Source organism: Mustela nigripes, chromosome 3 (assembly GCF_022355385.1).
Source record: "Mustela nigripes isolate SB6536 chromosome 3, MUSNIG.SB6536, whole genome shotgun sequence".
Classification (NCBI taxonomy): domain Eukaryota; kingdom Metazoa; phylum Chordata; class Mammalia; order Carnivora; family Mustelidae; genus Mustela; species Mustela nigripes.
Genome location: NC_081559.1, coordinates 14,825,530 through 14,852,479, shown reverse-complemented (window position 1 = coordinate 14,852,479; position 26,950 = coordinate 14,825,530). Strand labels below are relative to the sequence as shown.

The 26,950-nt window shown below is 36.4% G+C and overlaps 1 protein-coding gene across 5 annotated transcripts in view; it reads left to right on the top strand.

The window, feature by feature from the left end:
• RAPH1 (Ras association (RalGDS/AF-6) and pleckstrin homology domains 1) overlaps positions 1-26,950 on the top strand; it is a 97,901-nt gene that overhangs the window by 55,803 nt on the left and 15,148 nt on the right. For 3 of the 5 annotated variants that reach the window (XM_059393247.1, XM_059393249.1, XM_059393246.1), the window contains 7 exons: positions 6,892-6,966; positions 15,354-15,431; positions 15,886-16,045; positions 17,446-17,567; positions 18,942-19,007; positions 20,597-20,740; positions 21,776-21,886. In XM_059393247.1, coding sequence (XP_059249230.1) covers positions 6,892-6,966; positions 15,354-15,431; positions 15,886-16,045; positions 17,446-17,567; positions 18,942-19,007; positions 20,597-20,740; positions 21,776-21,886 — 756 coding nt within the window. The remainder of the gene's footprint in view (positions 1-6,891; positions 6,967-15,353; positions 15,432-15,885; positions 16,046-17,445; positions 17,568-18,941; positions 19,008-20,596; positions 20,741-21,775; positions 21,887-26,950) is intronic. The other 2 variants (XM_059393248.1, XM_059393250.1) reach the window with 1 other exon arrangement.

Genomic DNA, 26,950 nt, shown 5'->3' with positions numbered 1-26,950 from the left:
TGGAGCGTATCATGCTTAGCGAAATAAGTCAAGCAGAGAAAGACAACTATCATATGATCTCCCTGATATGAGGAAGTGGTGATGCAACATGGGGGCTTAAGTGGGTAGGAGAAGAATCAATGAAACAAGATGGGATTGGGAGGGAGACAAACCATAAGTGACTCTTAATCTCACAAAACAAACTGAGGGTTGCTGGGGGGAGGGGGGTTGGGAGAAGGGGGGTGGGGTTATGGACATTGGGGAGGGTACGTGCTTTAGTGAGTGCTGTAAAGTGTGTAAACCTGGCGATTCACAGACCTGTACCCCTGGAGATAAAAATATATGTTTATAAAAAAATAAAAAATTTTAAAAAAAGAAAAAAATTAAACCAAGTTTAAAAATAAATGAGCAGAAAACAAATGAACAACTGTATGATACAATACCATTGACTATTATTACTACTTATGGTAAGATTATATAGCTTGGTAGCATATCTGATATAGAAAAATTATATATTGGAGCCTAAAACCACAAGCTTTCTTCTTTTCTGAAACTAAGGGCTTTTGTAAATTTCTTAAGATACAAATGTAGCTGTTCTTCAGAATGGGGTTATCGAGTAGAATGACTTTCTCCACTGATGATTCAGTGAAAACCTAATTTCTTTCTTCAAAATTGTATCCTCTGGTCAGTGGTTAACAAGTCTGAAATTTGTCTCAAATTTGAGATGCTTCACATCTGTGCTGTTCCTTATGGTAGCCACTGGCCACATGTGGCTGTTAAGCACTTGAAATATGGTTAATCCAAATTGAGATGTGCTATAAAGATAAAATACAGTGTGAATTTCAAAGATTTAGTATTTAAAAATATAAATATCTCAGTATTTTTTATTGATTACTTTGTAAAATTATACTACTTTGGATATTTTCAGGTAAATAAAAGATACTAATGTTTATTTTGCTTTTTCTTTTCTTTTCAATGTAGTTACTAGAAAATTTTGTATTTGTGGCTTGTATTGTATTCAGTTGGACAGTGCTGCTTCAGAATCATCTGTGAAGTGTAAAATTCCCCCAAGTTCCTGACCCCCACCCAGCTGAATAAGATTCTCTTTAACCCCGCTTCTTTTCCTTGTCTGGTAATAACCTAGTAACCCAGTGAATTGATTTCACAATGTACTAATGGCTTATATCCAGCATAGTGAAAACCACTTTCCTCACCTCACCTTCAGCCCCTCCCTTACATTCTTAAGCATCAGCCATGCTTGCTGCAACACTTGCATTGTCATCTGCTTGTTTTACTTCCCAGTCCTTTCGGTCCTGGAACCCCCATTTTATAACAAATAATTTAAATCACTATCTTTGGCTCAAAGAAATTCATAGATAATCTAACCTACCCACATACCTGCTTTTTATTTTATTTTATTTTTTTTAAGATTTTATTTATTTATTTGACAGAGAGAAATCACAAGTAGATGGAGAGGCAGGCAGAGAGAGAGAGGGAAGCAGGCTCTCCGCTGAGCAGAGAGCCCGATGCGGGACTCGATCCCAGGACTCTGAGATCATGACCTGAGCCGAAGGCAGCGGCTTAACCCACTGAGCCACCCAGGTGCCCCCATACCTGTTTTTTAAAAGGAATTTAATGCTCTAATACCCATGATGGAGAAGAATAACCAAAAGGTTACTTATAATATAGTAATGTATTTCAGGTTTTTTTTCTTTTTTTTTTTTGGACAGAGAGAGATCACAAGTAGGCAGAGAGGCAGGCAGAGAGAAAAAGGAGGAAGCAGGCTCCCTGCTGAGCAGAGAGCCCGATGTGGGACTCAATCCCAGGACCCTGGAATCATGACCCGAGCTGAAGGCAGTGGCCCAACCCACTGAGCCACCCAGGCGCCCCTGTATTTCAGTTTTTAAATGTTTGGCCACCACTGTAGTAAAAGACACAATGACATTATCATACACCCACTTATAATATGGGTTTAAGACAGGTAAAAAGATCAGAAGTCATTTTTTATAGGATAGAGAAAGCAGAAATTGGGTGGACCTGGAACTAAAACATGTTGTGACAAGTAATAGCAGACAAAACATAGCTCTGTATGGTAATAGAAAAAGAAAATAGCTTTAAAAAAATAGGGATAATGTGCTGAGACAATTTATAGACTCCAACAAAAGAAATGGGAAGTATAGGGACGCCTGGGTGGCTCAGTTGGTTGGACGACTGCCTTCGGCTCAGGTCATGATCCTGGAGTCCTGGGATCGAGTCCCGCATCGGGCTCCCAGCTCCATGGGGAGTCTGCTTCTCTCTCTGACCTTCTCCTCGTTAATGCTCTCTCTCACTGTCTCTCTCTCAAGTAAATAAATAAAATCTTTAAAAAAAAAAAAAAAAGAAATGGGAAGTATAAAATTTTTATAAATGAGCCTTATGTATAATTTTTTTTTAAGATTTTGTTTAGAGAGAGAGAAAGAGCATGAGTGAAGAAACAAGAGTCCCCCCTGAGCAGGGAGCCTGATGCAGGATTCGATCCTAGGACCCTGAGTTCATGACCTGAGCAGAAGGCAGACACTTAACTGACTGAGCCACCCAGGCGCCCAAGTCTTATGTATAATTGTGATAAAACCATTCCCTATCTTACATCTTTGGATGAGGCAGTGATAAAATGATTTTGGTATTTATTTTTACAGTTTAGATTTTTCATTGTGTTGTAATTATTTTAAATAAGACAGTAATGTGGAGTATTTTTAAACCTCCTTTATTAATAAACCTCAGGAATTCTTGCATGGCATGTCTTTTCATTAATAGTACTTAGTTATTTTCTGAAAAAGAATTTGAGATGTCTCCTGTCATGTACTTGGATGTGACAGAATGCATATCGATGCTGCCAGTTTTGGTACTGGCAGCTTTTCAAGGTGGGTTTCCTTTGGTGAAATGATTTTCCAACATAATGAATAACTTTTGGTAAATTCTGAACAAAAGAATGCTGGTTTCCCTCAATTTGCTTTATGGTAAATAGCATTCTTGGAAAAGTCAATGAATATTAAAATCATACAGAAATAAATTGTATTTAAAATACACTGTACATTTAAATAGACTTAGGTTCTAAGCTCAGATTGTGTTATGAACAGCATTTCCCATCTATGTGATTTTTCCATATAAAGACAATAAAAGTTCCTGTGTGATGTGGGACTTTACTTGCTATTATGTGACATTGTTCCATGCTACAGGGCATCCAGCATTCTCGTTCCCTTCTAAAAATACCTGTTACACCCCCCTCCTCTTCATTGTGACAGCCCAAAATAACCCATTTTCTGAAATGTCACCTTGAAGGCAGTACTACCCCCTTTTAGATCCTCTGATACCCTTAGTTGTTCTCTGTCTCTACCTCTTACTGCACTCCTAGCTGCTCCTTACACATCTTCCAGGACTCTAAGCTTTTTCAAAAATACTTCCTCTGAGCCCCTGATTTTGCGTTAAGTACCGTACGTCCTACTTGCTTCCATACCACGTAACACATTGTACTGTACTTGTCCTTTAATTTCCCCATCAGACTCTAAACTTTGTGAGAACAAGGAATGCCTGTCCTGGTCACCTTGGCATCTCCAATGCCTTGCATGGTTCCAGAGTCAAAGTTGCAACCTAATAAATAAATAAAGTGGAAAGTGGAAGAGAGAAAGAAAATAAGCTAATAAACCAGAAAATTGATTAAAAATAAGCCACTGACTTTGTGTGGTTAGTGGTGAATGAAAGAAAATGTAAGAAGGCCCTATTTAAATGAAGTGGTGTGTATTTTTGTTATCAGAAGGTGTTGCAAGACAGAAGGTTGAGTTAAAGACATGTCCAAATCACTGTGTCCTTTGCTGTTCTCAGTCCTCCGCTGTCCGCCACTCTTCTCATCCCTCTTACATCTTTCTCCGGTAACACATTCTCCCGACCCCCTGACCTCCTTTCTGAGGAATTCTAGAGCAACTTATGATTAGCACCATGAGGGGAAGATAGATAAAGGAAGGATATTTTGAAGGAAGGAGTTTGCTTCTTGTGGTTTCTAGGTTTTTGTTTTTTCTGCTACAAATACCTATAGCTTAGATAGAGGAAACCTGCAGGCCTGGCTTCCCTCCCTGCTAGTGAGTAAGCCGTGAGTAGCTACCGGACTGCCCCCGCCCCCCATTTATTGTCATGTTCAGCTCTTCCTGGTCTCAGTTTTTTAGATGTGGATTATTTTTGGTACTCTAGCTATAATAATATAATGATTATCTCCTTTTTATTTTAGGCTGTTTAAACCTTTTAATATTTTTAAATGGGTAACTTCCACCTTTGAGTCTTTAAACAAATACAGTTAGATATCATTGTTTCTTAATGATCATAAAACAGGTTTTTTGGGGGTTTTGGGGGGTTTTTTTGGTTTTTGTTGTTTGTTGTTTTTTAGTGATTTGGGAAATCTTGAGGTGATCTGAGTTTAGGACTAATTGAGTAAATCTTAAAAGATTTTAAGTTTAAACTTGAACTTAATGTCGGGGATTATACTTACCAAAAAAATTTGTTTTCATGGCCTGAAGCATATTTGTTTTTTAGAATGTAAAATAAAATGACCTGAATATAGATATTTTACTTATTTGGGGGATCTTTTTCTGAGGAACTAATGTTTGAGTAAGATAAAGGAAATAGGAGTAGGTTTTACATAAATTATTTTTTAGATATTTGTGTAAGAATACACTTGTCCCATTACATATGAATAGCAAAAAATGAATGGGAATAAGAGCAATAAAAGTTAAAGTTCCTCTTTTTAATTGTCCTTCCCAGTTTTCTTCCTGGTCTTAGCGGGTTGTTAACCTCAAATTAAATTGAATTTTTAGAAATTTCTCTTTCCTCGTGTCTTTTGGAGAAGCCAACTAATCTTTACCTTCAGGAGGATTATACCATTTAGGTAAATGAGGACCTAGAGATAATTGTCTCTGTTCTTGTTATTGTTTGACCCTGTTAAGTGCTGATCTTGATGAATATGTCCAATTTTTTTTAACCTTGGGTTTTTTTTTTTTCCTTTGTTGTTCTTTTTGCAGGAGTGGGTGAAAGGGCAGGTATGCTTATAAGGTTCATCTTATATTTTTTTAAAAAAGCAAAAAAAGGGCGCCTGGGTGGCTCAGTGGGTTAAGCCTCTGCCTTCGGCTCAGGTCATGATCCCAGGGTCCTGGGATCGAGCCCCACATCAGGCTCTCTGCTCAGCGGGGAGCCTGCTTCCTCCTCTCTCTCTGCCTGCTTGTGATCTCCCTCTCTCTCTGTCAAATAAATAAATAAAATTAAAAAAAAAATAAAAAATTTAACAAAAGCAAAAGAAATGCATAGGCAATAAAATTCTATATAGCAAACAACATAGTGTAGATATGAGCAAAGATTAATTTTTTTTTTAAGATCTTATTTATTTATTTAACAGAGACAGTGAGAGAGGGAACACAAGCAGGGAGAGTGGGAGAGGGAGAAGCAGGCCTCCCACTGAGAAGGGAGCCCCATGCGGGTCTCGATCCTAGGACTCTGGGATCATGACCTGGGCCAAAGACAGACGCTTAACAACTGAGCCACCCGGGTGCCCCAAAGATTAGTATTCTTTAACAGTGTTTCTAATCTTGAAGTAATGTGTTTTATTATCTGTGACAGTGAACTAAGAGTGGGTACTGCTCTAATACTTCTTTCCAAAGAACATTTTTCTTAAGAATAACTTGATACATTGTTAGATTTATAAAATACAACAACATAGAATATTTTCTATAACGTCACTCAGCTGCACCATTGTTTTTTTTTTTTTTTTCCTTAAGATAGATTTATTTATTTTAGGTTTGGGGGTGGGACAGAGAGGGTAGGGAGAGAGAGTCCCAAGCAGACTCCACACTGAGTGCAGAGCTTGTATTTAGGCTCAGTCCCATGACCCAAGGTCAGGACCTCAGCCAAAACCAAGAGTGGGATACTCAACTGAATGTGCCAGTGTATTACTTTAAATGGTGGTTAGTAATTACATTGCATTAAAAAATAGTTCCTAATTCAGAATTATTTAGGGACACGCAAGTCTGAATTACGTTTATATGGAAATGACTCCAATTTATACTCTGGGTTTAAATACAATTGCATACACTTACCTTAAACATGTTACTAAAAATTTACCAAGGGGGAAAACAGTAGTTAAAGCCTTTGTTATTCACAGATCATTTTTATGAAAGTATATTAATTGCTTAAATTAATTTAACAATTTAAAGAAGCTCTACTTAATATTTTTTATGTCATTTGTCTGCTATGTAAGTCCTTTACTGTGCAGTATAGTCTTATTAGTATTCTGATGTAATGAGTGAATTAAGATTTTACTGAAAACAGGTGATATCCATTAGGCAAAATACTTATGCACATTTTTTTCTCTTGGAAAAAGCTGTCATTGAATTGATCAGAAATACTTGCAGAGTTTTGAAAAAGTTTTTTAAAGTCTTACTCTGTTTTTACAAGAATATACTACTTAAAGCTATAGGGGTCTTTATCAGCTTTAATAAGAGGAAGGCTTCTGTTTAGTCATTGGTCTCAACACCTGTTATCTGTGCTGTGTGCACAGCACTCGCAAAGGCCTCCCTAGAAGACAGGCTGGCTCTGTGATCTAGGCAGCGCATGGTCCATTTTCGCAGTAAGGGACTGGCCCGAGTTGGCTAGGACATGCCTCTTGGCATCAATGGTGTCTGTCTCCCCATCCTTTTCTTTCTTTCTGTTTTGTTTTGTTTGTTTGTTTGTTTGTTTTCTTTTTTAAAGTTTTCTTATGGACACATTTCACTGTAGGAAAAAGACATGAGATTAATGATAGAGAAACATTCTTTGTCTGCTTTATATTTTAAACACATAAAACCTCCACTGACTTCTTTTGCCTTTTTTGTTTTTCTCTCTCTTTTTCTGCACAAGCACTCCTATCTGGACAGGGAAACCTCCCTTCTTCTGAGAAACATTGCAGGAAAACCTTCTCATTTGCTGACCAAGGTGATACTACTTCTTTCCACCTGCATGTAAATATTTATTGTCTTTCAGGTAGAATATAATTTCTGGTTTTGATTGTGTTCTCAGATTTCCTAGATTATGCTTTCTTATTTCAGCATCTTTGTTGTTATAGTTATTTTTTTTCTCTTACTGAAGTAATTATTTATGATCTTAATGACTTAAGATACAATGACTTAATATTCTACTCTCAATATCCAAAAATACTGTAAATATTGTAAATACCTGGCCATCTTCCCAAGTATGTTGCACTTTTTCTAGTTTAACACTTTATTTTAAAGTCTAAAAACGTTGCTCTAATTTAAACTTTTATTACTAGTGGTTATCTATCCATGCTGTGAGTTTCTTTAGCAGATTTTGTTTTCTAATTCATGCTTGTATTATAAATTAAAATATTTATATAAGCAGAATCTTACTTTACAGTAGCTTAATCAAATTGGAAGAGAAAACTGCAGTTTTAATTTCTCAGTTATCCGCTCTCAGAATGGTTTCAGTCAGTCCAACGGGATTTTCACTGGGCTAATATTTTACATCAATTTAAAATTGTTTAGCCATTGTCATTATTAACTAAGCAGTAACAAAGTAGGGAAGCTAAATAGATTCTGACCTCTTTTCATATCATGTTTTTATTTCATTATCGTATTTAAATGTTAAATTCAAGAATATTGGACTTGGTTATAGATATTTACTTTGGAATATAATGGTAATTATGGGTAATGTCTATAAGTTATTATTATGTCTAAGGTTTTTTTTTTTAATTTATTAAGGTTATAAATTTTTGAAAGAGGGTATTAAGACTATGACTAAAACCTCCCTGAGAAGCAGCTCAAAGAGAAGACCCAAGAGACATCTTGCTTTCTCTTGCTTGAGTTTCTCTTTAAAGTAGATCTAGAAACAGCTTAAGATTAGGGAAATGTAGAAGTCTAAGTGAATAATAGCCATATTATACTTTATAATCATAGCAAAGGTCTTTTCCTCAGCTCCTCCTCTTTACTCTCTTTTTCCCTGCAATTTGCACTGATGACTTCAAGTAGGATCTCTGTTCTAGATAAGATCGCTCTACCTAAGAGCAGTATATTTCCTGGTCACTCAGGTATTTCTTGGAAGATTACCAGGATTTTACCAGCACCTCCAGTCCCACAGATCTCTAGCTTCCTTACCTACATTCACCCTGCTGCCTCACAATTTATATCCTTCTTGTGACATTGCTGTTTCTATTCAGAATGCTGCTACTCTCCTGGTTACCAAGGTGTAAGCCCTCTACCATCCATGGTGCCTTTTTTCTTCTCAGTTGAAGAAAGCTCTATTGAAGAATTTGCAGGATTAAATTCACTCATCCATTTTGTTCCCATTGCCACCACCCTAAAATAGCTCCTAACCTCTTATCAGAGCTACCACACTGGTCTCTACATTCTCACCTTCCCTTCCTCCAGTCCATTTTGTACACTGCTCTCAGATGTAATAGTTTTACCATTTCCATTGTTTATTTATTGAACAAATATTTGCTGAGTCATGTATTATCCTGGGGCTGGGATATAACTTTGTATAAAATGGACATATTCTGCCTCCCTCAGGAGCTCACAGTCTGCTTAGGAAGATAGATAAAAAATATTAATGGGCAAGTGTAAACAAATTTAAATCATGTTAAGAGCTGTGGAGGAAGCAAAGGTTCATTAGGGAATACTGGGGAGGGTACTAGGGGTACATTTCCTTTAAATAGTAAGATCAGAAAAGGCCCTTCTAAGGGGGTGCTATTTAACCTAAAGGGTGGGGGCTGAAAAGGCAGCTTGAAGGTGAAGGTTAGCGTTCCATGTAGATAGATAAGCCCAGGGAGAAGAATTTGGCAGGTTTGAGAAGCTGAGAAAAGGCTATGTTGCTGGAGCCACAGTAGTTGAATGAAGGTAGGAGTGAGTGTCTTGATTTGAGGTTGGAGAAGTAGGCAGGAACCAGATTATTCAAGGTGCGCTAAGGACTTTGTATTTTTTTCTAAATGAAGTGGCAGACTGTTGAAGAGAATAACTTCATCCATTCAACAGATACTTCAATACCTACTATGTTCACTACCCTGGAAATATAGCAGTGAACAATACGAAGTTCCTACCACAGGGAGAGTTTTTCTTTGCAAGTTATGGGTAAATGCAGTCAGTAATTTCTCATCTCCGTGTGCCCAAGAGACAGTAATACCAACTGCGGCACCAGCCATCCCTGCTTGGATCCACTCTTCTCCCATTACCCAAGTGTTGGAATTGCTGGTGTGTGTAGCCACCATCTGGCTCCAGCTTCCTCCTACATACTACCCTGCTTATACATATGAAATTTGAGCAGGAATGTGATTCACTAGCATAGAACCTAAACATTTAGGCTAGGATGGGGCATGGAGCCAAGGAGGTAGCAGAAATTCCTAAATAACCCAAACTATAGGAGCCTGTCAATGTCAGTGCCCTCAATACCAGGGCACTTGGTTGTTTTGAAACTAAATGGATTTACACGTCTTACATGCCATCTGTGTGGCAGTCTGGCTCCCCTTACCCAGAAAGCATGGTACCCCAGTTACCCATCTCTGATACACACTTTTCCAAACTAAGACATTGTAACACCCAGTAGTTAGTACACAGTAGAATGAACATAGTAGCACTGCGCCTAGGCCAGAGCACCAAAAAGATGTTTGGTTTTTTTTCCTATCCAAAATCCAGTTGTTACTATACCACTATTAATGAAATAACTATCCCACATATAGCTCTGAGCTGGGAACCTCTAAAAACAGTGCCAACCAGTTTCTTCTAGGAATGGCATTAGTACTATAAATGGGTACAGTGGGCAAAGGACATACTGCTGATTGGTGCCCTTAAATCTCTGGTTACTCTTCTAAATGCCTTTCCTAACCTCTTCATCTCACAGTGCATTTTCTTGTCATCCTTCACTCCTCTACCCTGCGTTATTTTTTTTTTCCCATAGGATTTGTCCCTGACTAACCACACATCTATTTCTTTATTGTTTTGTCTCTTATGAAATGTAAGCTCCTGCAGTCAGACCCAAACCTTCAGTCTCAACACACATCTGTCACAGAATGGCCCTTTAGTAACCTTCGAGAACTGTTGTAATGTTAACCACCATTTTCTTTGCTTCAGAGAAGTTATAAAAATGCTATTATGTTACTGTAAGTCTTTCATTTTTTGACAAGTGGTTTTAATTTACTGCTATCCCATTCGTTTATGCTGTACCTTTATGACATAGTGGAGAGAGCAAGTAGTCAGTCATTTGGTAACTGCCTGTATGATCTTAGAAAGATTAGTCTTTCTGAGCCTTAGTTCATCAGTACAATGTATATAATAGTGATATTGGCCTTGCATTATTGGGAATTAAATGAGATACCATGTGTAACACACCTCATTGTGTGTGGTAAGCTTTAGATGTTCAGTTGTTTGTTCTCTTCTCAATGAGAATCTTTTTCATTGTCAGGGAAGTAAAGTAATTATTTTGGCTCTAAGTAATTTTATAGAGTAGAGCATTTAATTGGCAGTGAACTAATTACCACTCCAAGTTTTCTTTGAACCTTTTAAAATTGATATAACTTTTTATTGTTGTAAAATGTGAAATAAACTACATCCTACAGAAACTGTTAATTCATTTTGAGCCCCTTAATTTCAGCTGGATTTGTTCTGAACCAACAAAGCCTTAATAATTTCTTGGTTGAAGAAATTCACTGGCCGTCTCTTAGCAACTGTCACTCTTTCTATCAGTATTCTAATTTTTACACTCAAGAGAGTGCTTTAACACTTTGTAACCACAGCATTGGCTTTCATTTAATCATAAGATCTTCACTGAGTTTTTGTTCTTTATGTAAATTTGAGGAGACTTGGCATTTGATGGTTAGTGATAGCTGCGCAGGAGTTTTTCAGGTAGAAAATGGGTTGTCTTTTGCTCTTTTAAGAGACAGGGTAGAAGAGAAAGTTGTTTTACGTGTGAGATATCTTTTACTTATGTTGAGGATGACTGAGGAACAGACAATGTGAAGAAAAGGATAGTCAGAAGATAAGGGGGCTGAAGACTTAAGACCTTGAGGTTGTCTGCATTACCAAAAAGAGGAGAACATGAGATGAATAAAGCTTTGTTCTTTGTATTGAAATTAGGCTGCAGACATTGAACATAGACTTACATTGCCTTAATAAGTAAACTAGCAAGTATCTTCTTCCTGTACAGTCTAATCACATCAACAAAGATTTATTGATCTTGCATGCTATATGAGCTTAAAACAATTTCTTCCTCTCCTGGGTTGTAATGGTTAAAAGTAAAGGTACGAATATATCTACCATGGTAATGTAGGTAAAGGTCAAACTTTCTGAGAAACAGGTTATCCATGGGAAGCATAAAACACTATGACTCTTGCAATTTGATACAAGTATTTCTATTTTCAGTTCTGCTCCGGTGATGATATTCAGACTCTAAATGTAAGAAGTATCTTGATCAGTTGTTTCTTCAAAAAGCTTCTAGCAAATATCATCCTTGTTGATAAACTGGAGAAGAATAAACTAAAATTTGCCTATGCTGAAATTAAGCACATAGCTCCTAAATTTGAATTTGATAACAGTTTTAAAACAGATCAATTTATGTAGTTACTAAAGAGTATTATTTTGAGCAAATGAAAGAGCTAAATTTGGATGTTAAAATAGCCCCACCTAGGTGCTTTCCAAAAAGATGGTTTCGTATTGATGGCTAGGAAATCCAATTTGTTTAATGTTTGTTAAATGGTTGCACTGAATCTCTTGTTTCTTTAATCCTTTCTTCCACCATGTCAGCCTTTTTCCTGCTACCCTGTAGAACAGAAACTTAGTTTAAACTAATCTTAAAATTAAATGACTTTTTATATCAGTCCTTCAGAAGATAGCACTGGTTGTGTTCTGTTGTATTTGGCAAATAATATTACAATAAAATGGGAGTGTGAAAGTACTATTTTTATATTTCTAACCAATATCAGAATGTAATTATTTAAATTTGTATATGTCTTTTTAAAATAAACTGAATTCTGGGGCGCCTGGGTGGCTCAGTGGGTTAAGCCTCTCCCTTCGGCTCAGGTCGTGATCCCAGGGTCCTGGGATCAAGCCCCACATTGGGCTCTCTGCTCAGTGGGAAGCCAGCTTCCTCCTCTCTCTGTGCCTGCCTCTCTTCCTACTTGTGATCTCTGTCTGTCAAATAAATAAATAAAATCTTTAAATAAATAAATAAACTGAATTCTTTTAGAGCAGTTTTAGATGCACAGTAAATTGGAGGGGAAGGTACAGAGATTTCCCATATACTACCTGCCCCCACAAGTGCATAGCCTCCCTGTAATCAGCATCCCACACCAGAGTGGTATATTCGATACAACAGACGAACCTTTCTTGACACATCATTATCACCCAGAGTCCACAGCTTACATTAGGGTTCCCTCTTCATGTTGTTCATTCTGTGGATTTGCACAAATGTGTAATGTCATGTCCTACAGCGCGTCAGGCAGTATAGCTTCGCTCGGACAAAAGTGCTGTGTTCCACCTAGTCATCCCTCCTGCTCCCCAGCCCCTAGCAACCATAATCTTTTTACCATCTGCATAGTTTTGCCTTTTTCAGAACGTCATATTGTTGGAATCATACAGTAAGCAGCCTTTTCAGATTGGCTTCATTCACTTAGTGATGTGCATTTAAGTTTCCTCAGTGTCTTTCCATGGCTTGATCATTTCCTTTTAGCACTGAGTAATATTCCATTGTCTGGATGTAGCACAGTTTACCATTCAGCTCCTGAAGGCTCTCTGCGTTGCTTTTAAGTTTTAGCAATTAGGAGTAATGCTAGAAGCATCTGTGTGCAGATTTCTGGGTGGAGGGAAGTTTTCACCTCCTTTGGGTAGATCTTAAGGAGCTTGATGACTGGATCATATTGTAAGAGCATGTTTGTTTTATTAGAAACCACCAAACTATCTTCCAGTGTGGCTCTGTCGTTTTTCATTCCCACCGGCAATGTATGTGAGTTCTTGTTGATCCTCTATTTCACCAACATTTGATGTTTTCAATTTTTCGGATTTTGGCCATTTTAATAGGTTGTATAGTGATAGCTCGTTTTAATTTGATGTTCCCTAAAGATATATGATATTGAGCATCTTTTCATGGGCTTATTTGCTATCTGTATACCTTCTTTGGTGAGTTGTTTGTTCATGACTTTTACCTGTTTTTTAAATGGGTAAATTTTTTTAAATGGCTAAATTAAATTTTAAGTTTCTTTGAATATTTTAGATAGTCTTTTATCAGATAAGTTTGATAAATTTCAAATATTTTCTCCTAGTCTATAGCTTTTTCAGCTACTCTTTTGAGTATTTTTCTCTTAAAAATATTCTTGGCTTGGGGGATTTTTTTTTAATTTCTGCTAAGAATAATTACAAGGCTATAAAAGAATTTAGCCTTTTAGAATTTCATGTTTATATTCCACATACACAAAGCATTGATTTTATGTATCAGTCTTTCCTTATCAGACTTCGAGATTTAAATTTGCCTTTCAGAGACATGAAGTAAAACTTGAAAATATGCCTTGATAAATTTTTCCTTTCTGTAACAGCCGTTCATACTAATACAAAGATGTGTCAAATGAGCCATGAGAAACAGAAGGTCATTATCCTATTGAGAAGACATTCATGAAGCTCCTGCTTCCCTTTTTCTCTTCAAAAACAACAACAACAACAAAAACAACAAAACAGTCAACTGGTTTCATGAAACCACTGGGAAATGATAGTATTCAAAATTCCTTTCTAGAGTAGTGCTATACTCATCAGAAACACCGGGTTTGGTAATTAAACTAACAATGATTTGTTTATCTAAAACGAATTATTCCAGAAACTGAGAGTTTTAATGACAGTAGCATAGTGATCTCATTTGTATAGCCTGCATTAAAAAGAAAAAAAATTATTTTACAATACACAGGCAACATATTTTATAATTATGTTATTTGTTTGCATAAAGGCGATACAATGATTTGATTTTTTAATCAAATGAATACATCTATAACAGTTTTAAGAATCAAGTCTTACCTTACCCCTTCCATTGTTAAAATAAAGTTCTTTGTTCTCTGTCTAATTGGGTTTACAGATAGTATTTCCACACCTTGGTTATGATGTTAATTCACTGGCTCCTCTCATTGAAAAGGATCCGATTTCTGGCAAACAAGCTCCACTGTCTTTCTAACTACTTACTGTTTTCTCATTCTATTCTACCGTAGTAACTACTAAGCTTGAAATGAAGGAAGATAGCTTAGAGTGTGAAACGGATGGCTTTTAATCATAATCCAGAGCAGATAAAAGTAGCTGATATAACTAGATCTTTCTTTTGTTTTAAGTCTTATGTTAAATATAGGAATATGTAAGATGGCAGTGTATATTTTCCTTAGATGTTTTCAAGAGTAATCAAAAACTTAGAGTTGGAAGGTAATCCTTCATACAAAGTGAAAATTTACTTATATGAGTTTTTCTCAACTGAAGATTAAGACTACAGTGTACAATGGCCTATTGCTGGAAAGTACAAGTAAGTACTGGTGTTACAATACTATATGTTATTTTAGGAAAAAGTAAATGGTTATAATTATAGTTCTTGATAATTTTATTACTATTTATAATCTAAATTTTATATAGAAGTTACTAGAAGTTAAATATTTGGAAAATTATATTTAGCATTTAAAAATTTCATCAGTGAATTAATAGAAACAAATTTGAGTTTACTAACATGAGACATTGATTATATTGTGTACTTTTCAAAGCAGAATGAAGCCCAGAGTATAATGCAGACTTCTCTCTTTGCATTAGTATATTGATAAGAACATACCTGTATTTTTTATTAAGGATTTTTTATGTGGTTGCAAAGAAATAAATTGACTTTTTTCTGCTGTTTGATGATGATAATACATTTTCAGTATAATAAAACAAAACACTGGTATGCAGAAGATTGCCCGTGCTTCAGAGGCAGGTATAAATTCTGAGTCGAGGGACTGCAGGTATGGCAAAGTGGAGGCCAGCACATAGCCCATTATACAGTCCCTTTTTCTCCGTTCTGAAATTCATCTGCTTCAGATTGACAGAATCAAACTCATTAATTTGCTATATCACAGATTTCTTTTTCTCTGGAAGATGGAATCTAGTCTTACTATAAGAGATCTTCAAGTCTGCATCTTAGAAATTTTCCTTTGCACTATGTCTGTTCTCACTTTGTGAATAGGGTTATTTTTTAAATGTGCTCTCTCTGTAAGTATCTGAAGTTATATTCCTGAAATTCAATACTGGCAACATCCTTAAGATAAAAAGACTTACCAGAAATTCTCATTGTTTCAGCATTAGTTTATCTGCAGTGCTTTGTGTTCACAGGAAGAACAGGCCGCAAAATTGAAAGCTGAGAAGATCAGAGTTGCCCTGGAGAAGATTAAAGAGGCACAAGTGAAAAAGGTGATATTTGGGCTTTTTCCTCATTTGGGATTTTTTTTTTTATCAGTTTTTATCAGATTTATAAAGATTTACCTTGTTTATATATCATATCTTGAAGATACAGAAAGATAGAGGGATATTTCTTCCTAATAATATTTTTCACTTAATGTTTTTTGTAGATAAAATGTTTAGAAAGAAATATCTTTCTGTTTTAAATTCTTTTAAAAAAGTAAAACAAAATTGTCTTATTATAATCTTAAACCCGTTGTTATACTTTCAGAAATGCTTTCCATTTGTTTAGATGTGTTATTTGATACCTAAATTTAGATGCAAGCATCTTTCTTGCATAATAAGATCATTTGTGTTTTAATTTATATTTAACTAAGAACATTGCTCAATGTTACTTGATATTAGAAGAAATTTCTAGAATGCCTAGTTTTTGGTTTGTATTTAATTTCCTTTTTACCTGTTATAGTTGGTGATTAGAGTCCACATGTCTGACGATAGTTCTAAAACAATGATGGTGGATGAGAGGCAGACAGTGAGACAAGTGCTGGATAACCTAATGGACAAATCCCACTGCGGTTATAGTTTAGACTGGTCGCTGGTAGAAACCATCTCTGAATTACAAATGGGTTAGTAATCTAATTGCTTCATTTACTTTTTAATTTCTATGCAATCCTAACAGTGTTCATGTTAACTAAAGCACTTTGAGTCATCTTTTTTGCCCCCCTATATATAGCCTTAGCTTTTTACATTATCTTTTTTTCCTCTTAAGTATTTTGAGATTTCTTTGGATACAAGATCATTTCCAGTTCACTTCAAATCTTCTTATGGCTGAAACAGTTTTGTTTTTTTTTTTTAAATAACGAAATACTTTTTCCCTTCAAATTACTGCATAGACAGACACATTTACTAAGACCATTTTGTTTATTCATATTTGTTCCAAATTTCTTTAACCAGCATTTGACTTTCAGGGAAAACATAAAACCTATGTTTTTTATTTTTAGCTAGATGTACTAAATCTTAAATTCCTGTGGTTTGTAGTTTAGCGTGGTATTCTCTAGTTTTAAAAATTCCTCATTTTTAATGCCATAATTGACTCTTAAAAGTTTCCTTATTATAATGTGTGATTATGGCGATTGTTATTTTATTAGGTATTGTTGATTCTGTAATCAATGTCAACTTTATATTTTATTTTAAAAAGTATTTGCATTGCTCTTAGTACCTATATATTTAAATATTTCACAGTGGTTTCCAGAGAAATAAAAATTTAATAACCCTTTTGTCTCAGAGCACACATATATAGCCCCCAGAAACTAAAACATGTTATTAGTTTATTAACACGTATAAAATGTATTCTAATAATACTCAAAACTATTCTTAGAGAATTAGAAAGGTTTGAGTTCAGAGACGTGGCATCATGACACACAGAAAACGTTTGAATACTAATTTTGGGAATATGTCTATGGCTGTAAGTTAAAGACCCATGTATATAATATTTCTCTACTCCCTTTTATGTAATTGGCTACAGTGTCTTTTTTCTTTTCTTAAGATTTTTATTTTTTTATTTTAGAGGGAGAGAGAGAGCAGGAGCTGGGGGAGAGGGAGGAGAGGAACCCGAGCTCGCTGGGCAGGGGCTGAAGGGAGGGGCTCAGTCCCAGGAGCCTGAGGTCATGACCTAAGTTGAAGGCAGATGGTTAACTTGCTGAGCAATCCGGGGCACCCCTGGTTTTTGGGTTTTTTCAGGGGTGGATGGGAAAAAGCTGAAGGCTGAGGAAGACCTAACAGAAAACCTAGATTTTAGTCCTAATTTTTCTATGTAGCAGTTGTGTGACTTTGCTAAAATCCATTAACACAGTGGGCACGTTTCCAGATTTGTAAATAGAGGGAAGACTGGATCATTTCTAAGGACTAAGAGCCAGAATGTCGAGTAAAATTCTGTGATTCTGCTTGGAATTACTTCACAAGGTTCAGGTCTTTGATGCAGCTCTGATGAATATTAACAAAATATTGATATTTTATCTTGGGACAGAGAGAATCTTTGAAGACCATGAAAACTTGGTTGAAAATCTTCTTAATTGGACAAGAGATAGCCAGAACAAGCTTATATTTATGGAACGTATAGAAAAATATGCACTTTTCAAGAACCCACAGGTGAGGCCAATATCTTACAGAGGTCATGATTTCTAAATATTCATCTTATATTAGTCTGTTACTTTTAAGTTAATAGAGCTAAAAAACTGGCAACCTCCTGGTTGGGGTGTTGCGGTTGCAAAACCCCATGGGAACATTTACTACTGCTGAGGTGGAAGGTCTGCTGGACCCCAGGTGTCAGACCTCAAAGAAATTACCCGCCACCCAGAGCCAGATGGCGTGAGCCCTTGGGGCAGCAGAAGTCACTCCAGGGAGTTAGCAGGTTTTTGCTTTTTGTAATCCAGCCTGTTGAACCCAGCTTTTTACTGGGTGAGCTTCTCATCCATCAAAGAAAATTACTTACGTGTTTAAGTTCTCTACTTCCTCCATTTATCCAGTTGACACTTTAATATCTTTTTTTAATCTCAATAACCTTGATTATAAATGTTTCCACATTTAATATATGTTACCTTGATTTGTTTGGCATCTGTTTATTCCAGAATAATGTTTGAGTTAACAATTAGTAGTACACAAATATTTTATAAAAAATCAGTAGGTGAAAAAGTAGTATTAAAAAGTAGTAATGAAAGATAGTAGCAGTGTTAAAAATATTAAATATCCTTCAGACAGCTTAATCATGACATATCTTTACTGAATGATTTTAGTTAAGTAATACACATTTGGGAATATCAATAGACTTTTTTTTTTAAGATTTTATTTATTTATTAGAAGGCATGAGAGGGCAGAGATCAGAGGGAGAAGCAGACTCCCTACCGCGCAGGGAGCCTGATGTGGGACTCAGTCCCCGTATTCCAGGATCATGACCCAAGCCAAAAGCAGTTGCTTAACCAACTGAGCCACTAGGCACCCCTACCAATAGATTTTCTTATAGGTGATTGGAAAAAAGTATTTTATAAAGCGCTAATTGTTAGAATTCAGATTTTAGTCAAGGCAAGCAAGTAATATTATGATAGTCTCAGAGAATTAGGGATTTCTTTTTTCAAAGCCAGAACATAAATTAAGTGTTCTGCATCTGGGTCAGTTAAGCTTAGCATATTTTAAGGAAATTTACCTTACTTATTGTGCTTAATTTATAAACTTTTCAGGTCCCTTCATTAGTTGTACATAACATTTGTCAGCTGTTGGATGTAGTATCATCTCAGGATTTGGGGGAGGTCAGTTTATGGAATAACTCAAGATAATGGCTAAAGTAAAGAGAAGCCAGCCTTAAGCATTTTAGCAATGATGCTCAGGCACAAGTTAATGTTCAAAGCAGTAATCCTGTCATTCTATAAAGGCAGACACAGTTGCCGTATCTCTAGAAGGAATCATATATGCACCTGTGCCAAGGGACACAAACCTGTGGATTTAACTTTCCTTTATTTATTTTTCCAGAATTATCTTCTGGGGAAAAAGGAAACTGCTGAGATGGCAGATAGAAACAAAGAAGTGCTGTTGGAGGTATGACTCTTCAGTTCCCCCACCCCCTTTTTTCCTGCACATTACATATTAAAATATTAAGTACCTTTTTTGAAGTCAAGTATGTCAATGCTATATATTCACAATTACACTTGGAACTAGAGAAGCCTATATTCCTCCATAGCCTGGGGGGAAGAGTTCAGCTGTGTGAATGTTAAACCACTGAAGAACCTCTTAAAACTGTTATTTTTATTAGGGAGGGCACGGATTGCATGGAACACTGGGAGTGGTGGAAAGACAATGAATACTGTTACGCTGAAAAGAAATAAACAAACAAACCAAAAAAAAAAAAAAACCCTGTTATTTTGCCAAGTAATGTATTAGGGGACTAAGAAGAGTCATGAGCTGTTAGGGGCAGACAAGTGGGGGAAAGGGCTAGTCAATGAAGGACATGATTGTGGTGCTTTATTTGCTCACCCAAGAGAAGTTTGAATATACTAGTAATTACAAAGTATTTCAAGCTTTAATTTAAATAACCCAATTTAAAAAATCATAACCATTTAAATACATATTTACATCCCCTTATTTTAATAAACTAAATTCAAATATAATTCAGTTTTTAGCTTTTTGGCCTTTGCCGATTTTAGAGAACTAAAATCAAAGAAGGTAGTATGTTTGAAAACCAGAATAAATTCTTAGCAACAAGGCGATTAGGAAGATGAAGATCAGCACTCAACTTTTCATAGTGATAATAGCTACAGTTAAAAATCTTCTTTATTCTTGGTTTCTCTGTACTTTGGGAAAAGATAAGTTAATTTAGGCTCAAAATGTCCCATGTTAATATTTAATGAGGATTTCTGTTTTTTTTTTTTTACCAACTATATGGTTGATTTTCAGTTACGTTTTTATCTTAGACGTTAGAATTCATAATTTTTTTTTTTTAAAGATTTTATTTATTTATTTGACAGAGAGAGATCACAAGTAGGCAGAGAGGCAGGCAGAGAGAGAGAGGAGAAAGCAGGTTCCCTGCTGAGCAGAGAGCCCGATGCGGGGCTCTATTCCAGGACCCTGGGATCACGACCTTAGCCGAAGGCAGCGGCTTAACCCACTGAGCCACCCCGGTGCCCCCTTTCAAATTAGTTTTAAATATTTAGAAAATAAATGTCCTCTTTGTTTTAGAATCATGTAAATTGATAGTTTTAAATTGTGAGCGTTTACTCATTTAGCATGTTGCTTTTTTAAAAAAAAAATTTAGTTTGACAGCTAATCTAAATGTGTTGTTAATTTGGAGAATTAGTCCATGCTTTTGTTAACTCTGACACTAAATTTAGTGTTACTGTGCTCTGCAGATGCATTTAGACCCTGTTGTATGCAGCTCAGCTGACAACTCAACTCAGATTCTTCAAAACAGTGTTAGGGAAAAGTTCATAAGGACTGCCATAGTGGTTTCAAAATGGATTTATATGATGTTTAGAATACAGAGTTCTAATTGAGGCAATAGTAGCAGTGTAACCTTATTACCAAAGCCACTTCTGTGGTTTAATTATAGTATGAACTTCACAGGAATAAACACAATTTTTTTCTGAGGATCCAAAGATCGCATGTTTTTCCAAATCTTCTTCTTCTTTTAGGAATGTTTTTGTGGAAGTTCTGTAACTGTGCCAGAAATTGAAGGAGTCCTGTGGTTGAAAGATGATGGCAAAAAGTCCTGGAAAAAGCGTTATTTTCTCTTGCGAGCATCTGGTATCTACTATGTCCCTAAAGGAAAGGCAAAGGTGTGTCCCTGTGCTGACTTTTGAGCTTCCTCATTATGACAGTTGATTTTAATTTGTAGTTAAGTATGCCGACAAGATGAATCCAGGCACTGATTTATTTCAGTTCTTTTTTTGTTTCTCAAAGATTTTATTTACTTATTTGTCATAGAGTAAGAGAGAGAGCACAAGCATGGAGAGTGGCAGGCAGAGGGAGAAGCAGGCTCCCTCCTGAGCAAGGAGCCTGATGCGGAATTCCATCCAAGGACCTTGGGATCATGACCTGAGCCAAAGGCAGACACTTAACCAACTGAGCTACTCAGCTGTCCCTTGTTTTAACTCTTGTAGGACACACAGAATATTGCTTTGCTTTGTTTATTGATCTGTTATAAAGAAGAAGAAACCTGGAAGTGTTTGCTCTCTGGTCACTCATTGGGCCCATTTCAGTTCTCTTGGCACATTTGAAATCATGCTTTTATTTATTATTTTCAGAACTTCTGTCAGAGTAGTTTTGGCTTGTTACTGTTTGGGGAGCTTTCTGGGATTACAGGCATTTCCACTCTGCTTGGATAATAGCTCCTGCTGAGGGACCCCTTGGTAGAGGCCATTTCTGTGCTTGGCGGGACCTGCACTGTTTTAAGCGCTTTATAGCATCCTCTCCTCCAGGCTTTACCACCCTCCCAAGAGGCATATTTTGTTGCCTCTTTAAGGTGAGGAAGCCCTGACTTTAGAATCATTGTACTTGAGCTATCCATTATGAGCACTGAACTATATGATATTTTCTTATTTTTTTCCAGAGTTCTACTATATTGTATTTAATATACTATATCATATTTAAAGTCTCCTTAAATGCCACCCTTTCCAAGCAAGTCTGTGTTCATTGTGAATGGCAGACAGTAAGTGAGAGGACTGCTTTTTTGTTGTATCCTGGGTTAAAGAAGGAACATTTTTAGAGAATCTCACTGTCTTGTCATCTGCCACTAGCAACTGTTACCAGGTATGATATTTGCTTGTTTATACATTATTGTTAATTCCGTCTTATGGGTATTTTTATCTTAGGTCTCTCGGGAACTGGTGTGCTTTCTCCAGCTGGATCATGTCAATGTTTATTACGGACAGGATTACAGGAACAAATACAAAGCACCTACAGATCATTGTCTGGTGCTCAAGGTAAACACATTTCCTTTTTAGGAATTTTAATTGATGTTAGGCATAGAGTGAGTTATTGCACATTTTAGAATAGTTTAGAATAGCTCTATCAAGTATACTGTTTTTGCTTTTTCTATAGGCTTTTAAAGGAATGGTGAAGAATGGTAAGGAAAAGAAGTATATGCTCACACCGCAGCTGACCTCTACCTAAATAGCGCTAATTAGATTTATGCTGATAAAGACAACATTTTAAAATTCAAGATAATTATGGAGATGATTATATTTTTCTCATTGGCTCTGTTCTTGTCACCTCTTGGTAACTACTTAGGTCTCCATGTTTGTATCATGTCAGTTGGGTTTGGGGTTTTGAGGTGGAGTTTTTGATTGCTTTGATAAAAATAAAAATACCATTGTAATGGTGCCCCTTTATTAAATAATCCTTTTTTGGAGAATACCACTGTATCATTTAGGTTACAGCAGCAAATAATTTTCTAAAAGTCATTACAAAATAGCTTAATCTGGCAGTTTTGAAAATTAAGTCCAAGCTCCCCTAGGAATCCCAGACTTTGTCAAAGGGTCTGTGATGTCAAAATTATTATTCCAGTAATGCTGAGATGTTACTTGCCTTTTATACTCATTCTCTCAAAATTGTATAGTGGAGTTTCCTGGGAGATTACATGATATGATCATGATATCTTTGCTCTCTTGGGTAGTGGAAAAAATATTTGTATATTCTCATATTTTAAATTTTTCATAGTTGTAATCTTCATCAATAGTAAATATCAGTAGACATAGTAGATGTAAACCATATATGTGAAAGTTACTTGGTGTGGGGCATATCCTTATAACCCGAAGATAGCAAGAGTTGGTTACTTCGGTGGTTCAGGGTTGTCAGTAAGAAACCAAATTCTTTCCTTCTTTCCCTGCTCCATCTTCTTCGCGTCAGCTTGTCTTCAGACTGGCTCACCACACACTTGCAGGTGACCACTGCAGTGCTAGGCATCACATGGATGATGGATCCATGCGGTGGATTTAGCAAAATCCAGCAGAAGAGGAGGGACTGTTTCTCCCTATCTTTGTCTCTTTCCAGCAGAAGAGGAGGAACTGGTTCTCCCTGTACTTGTCCCGGGCCCTCCTCTTGAGAGTCATTGGCCTGAGTACATGCCCACTGTTTTTTTAAATTATTTTTTAAATTGAAGCATAATTAACATTGTAGTAGTTTCGGGTGTATGATGTAATTAATTCAACAATTTTTACATTTCTCAGGGCTCATCAAGATACATGTGTACCCTTCATCTGTTCTATTTCATCCTTTCCTCCACCCTCCCCACACCCCCACACCCCCACACCCCCACACCCCCACACCCCCACACCCCCACACCCCCACACCCCTCCACCCCTCCACCCCCACACCCCTCCACCCTGCCCTGGCTCATCACCAGTTCATTGTATTTAAGAGTGTAGTTTTGTTCTCTTTTTCTCCTTTCTTCATTTGCTTTGTTTCTTAAATTTCACAGATGAGTGAAATCATATGATTATTGTCTGACTGACTTATTTCACTTAGCATTATACATTCTAAGTTCATCTCTGTTGTTGCAAATGGCAAGATCCCCCTTTTTTTTTTTAAGATTTTATTTATTTATTTGACAGACAGAGATCACAAGTAGGCAAAGAGGCAGGGTGGTGGTGGGGGGAAAGCAGGCTCCCTGCTGAGCAGAGTGTCCAATGCGGGACTCAATCCCAGGACCCTGGGATCATGACCCGAGCTGAAGGCAGCAGCTTAACTGACTGAGCCACCCAGGGCCCCGATCCCTTTTTTTTTTAATGGCTGAGTAATACTGGTGTGTGTGTGTGTGTGTGTGTGTGTGTGTGTGTGTGTATCACATCTTTATCCATTCATCTATCAGTGGACATTTGGGTTGTCTCCATAATTTGGCTATTGTAAATAATGCTACAGTAAACATAAGGGTGCATATATCTTTTTGAATTAGTGTTTTTGTTTTCTTTGGGTAAATACCCAGTAGTGGAATTACTGGATCATATGGTAATTTTTAATTTGGGGGGAACTTCCATACTGTTTAGCATAGTGGCTGCACCAGCTTGCACTCCTACCAGCAGCGCACAAGGGTTCCTTTTTTTCTATGTCCTCGCCCACACTTTTTATCTTTTGTTTTTCGTTTTAGCCATTCTGACAAGTGTAAAGTGACATCTCATTGTGGCTTTCATTTGCATTTCCCTGATGATAAATGATGTTGAGCATCATCTCATGTGTCTGTTGGCCATCTGTATGTCTTCTATGGAAAAATTCTCTTCTGATCTTCTGCTCATTTTTTGATCAGATTATTTTTGGAGGTTGAGTTTTATAAGTTCTTTATATATTTTGGATTTAACCCCTTAATGGACACATTGGCAAATATCTTCTTCTATTCAGTAGGTTGCCTTTATGTTTTGTTGATGATTTCTTTTGCTGTGCAAAAGCTTTTTATATAGATGCAATCCCAATAATTTATTTTTTATTTTTCCTTGCCTGAGAAGACATATTCAAAAATATGTTGTTAGGGTGATGTCCAAGAGATTATTGCCTGTTTTAGGAGTTTTATGGTTTTATGTCTCACATTTAAGTCTTTAATCCATTTTTAGTTTATTTTTGTGGATGGTTTCATCCTTTACATGTAGCTGTCCAATTCTTCCAGGAAGCATCATTTGTTGAAGAGACTGTATTTTCCCCATTATATATTCTTGCCTTTTTTGGGCATAATTGACCATACAAGCATGGGTTTATTTCTGAACTCTCTATTGTGTTCCGTTGATCTCTATGTCTTTTTTGGTGCCAGTACCATGCTGTTTTGATGGTTACAGCTTTGTAGTATATCTTCAAATCTGGGATTATGATACTCCCCAGCTTTGTTCTTCTTTTTTTAGACTGCTTTGGCTATTTGGGATCTTCTGTGGTTTCTACAAATTTTAGTAGTATTTGTCGTAGTTGTATGAAAATGCTATTAGTATTTTGATAGGGATTGCATTAAAGCTGTAGATTGTGTTGACTAGTACGGGCATTTTAATATCTGTTCTTCCAGTCCATGAGCAAGGGATGTCTTTCCATTTCTTTGTGTCATATTTCATTTCTTTCATTAGTGTTCTCCGGTCTTTCACCTCCTTGGTTAAGTTTATTCAAGTGTTTTTGGCTTAGCCTAGTTAGAATTCATACCCTGACATACGGGGTAGAAGGACATCCAAACAAAATTGGGCTCTTTTAAGAAAAAGTAGGGAAGAGAGGATAGGTGTGAGGAAGGCAACCAGCAGTGTGTTTTACAGCCAAAATTAATTATGACCGCTGACTGTTATTTAATGCCTTCTGCAACTCCTAGAATTCTTAGGTTAAGAGTATTTTTATTCTAAGGGGGTTTTGTTTGTTGGCTTATATAATAATTTATGGATTTCATATTTGCTTTTAGTGAAATAGGTTAAGCTAAATTTGTATATTCATATTGCCTACTTATGTTTAGAAATATTCAAGTATTGAAATAAACCATACCACTGGGCACAAATAGTAGTAAAAATAATGGCTATCATTTATTGAAGAACTCTAGGGTGGCAGACACTGCACTAGAAGCACTAGGCACATCATTGTCACAGATCTGTTCTAGAGTCCCTATTTTTCAGGTGGAAACTGAGGTTCAGAGAGATTAATGTTCCTGATGCCACACAAGTATTGATATATTTTTCCTGAAAAGTCTTTACCAGATTTTACCTATGTAAGTGTTTTTATTCTTGTGCATATGAGTTCTAACAAACCAAAAAATGCTACCATACAAGATCTGTGCAAATGTAAATATTTATAGAGTTTGATCCTATTTATCAGCTTTGGGCTATAACAACTGAGTCTGAGTTCTTCCAGTAACATGCAGGATACAGGAAATAGATGCTCCTCATGAAATATGACAGTGAGGGAATAAATAGGGTATATGTTATCTATTATTTGAAAGAGGTATGTGCTCGTTGCACACATCTGTATGCATATGTATGCATGTATATAAGTTTCTTAAAGGAAACCTGCGTTTTTATAATACATATACCACAGTAATTGTTGGAATACAGCTTAACTTAGCCATGTCTAGATTTTCATTCCTGAAGAAATGGAACAAAGTAATTTATTTTAGTATCTTAGGTAAGAAGGAAAAAGTGATTAGAGTTTAGAGGTAGAATATGAACATGAACTTTTCAAACAGTGTTATTAAAAGAAAGATGTTGTATATGATAATGGTAGAATAGGTTGGAGTGAAAAAAAAAAAAAGAATAGGTTGGAGTGTTACATATTTTGTTTTTTAACTTCTTGGATCTTAGTGAGAGAATTTTCAAGCCTATTTGTGTTCCCAAAGCAATAAGTGGGTAGTATATATTCAGAGGTTTGCCTTTGGCACTTGGACTGTGATTTTAGAGCATTGCTTTTAGAGTTTTAAGAATTATCTCAGTCTAATTTTTGGCATAAACAGAAAAAAGTAATCTGATAGCACAATAGTAATCTGGAATTTCTTACTGTATTCTTAGATTTTTTTTAATTCTCAAGTTTTTTTATCTTTTATCAGAGAATGCAGACTTTCCAAATCCATGTCATTTTAAAAATGAAATAATGACCTTTCTTTCTCCCCCCTCCCCGCCTTTGGTGGGCCCCTTTATTTTTTTTCTTTTATTATTTCTTTTCAGCATAACAGCATTCATTGTTTTTGCACCACACCCAGTGCTCCATGCAATCCGTGCCCTCTCTAATACCCACCACCTGGTTCTCCCAACCTCCCACCCGCCCCTTCAAAAACCCTCAGATCGTTTTTCAGAGTCCATAGTCTCTCATGGTTCACCTCCCCTTCTAATTTCCCTCAACTCCCTTCTCCTCTCCATCTCCCCTTGTCCTCCATGCTATTTGTTATGCTCCAGAAATAAGTGAAACCATATGATAATTGACTCTCTGCTTGGCTTATTTCACTCAACACAATCTCTTCCAGTCCCATCCATGTTGCTACAAAAGTTGGGTATTCATCCTTTCTGATGGAGGCATAATACTCCATAGTGTATATGGGCCACATTTTC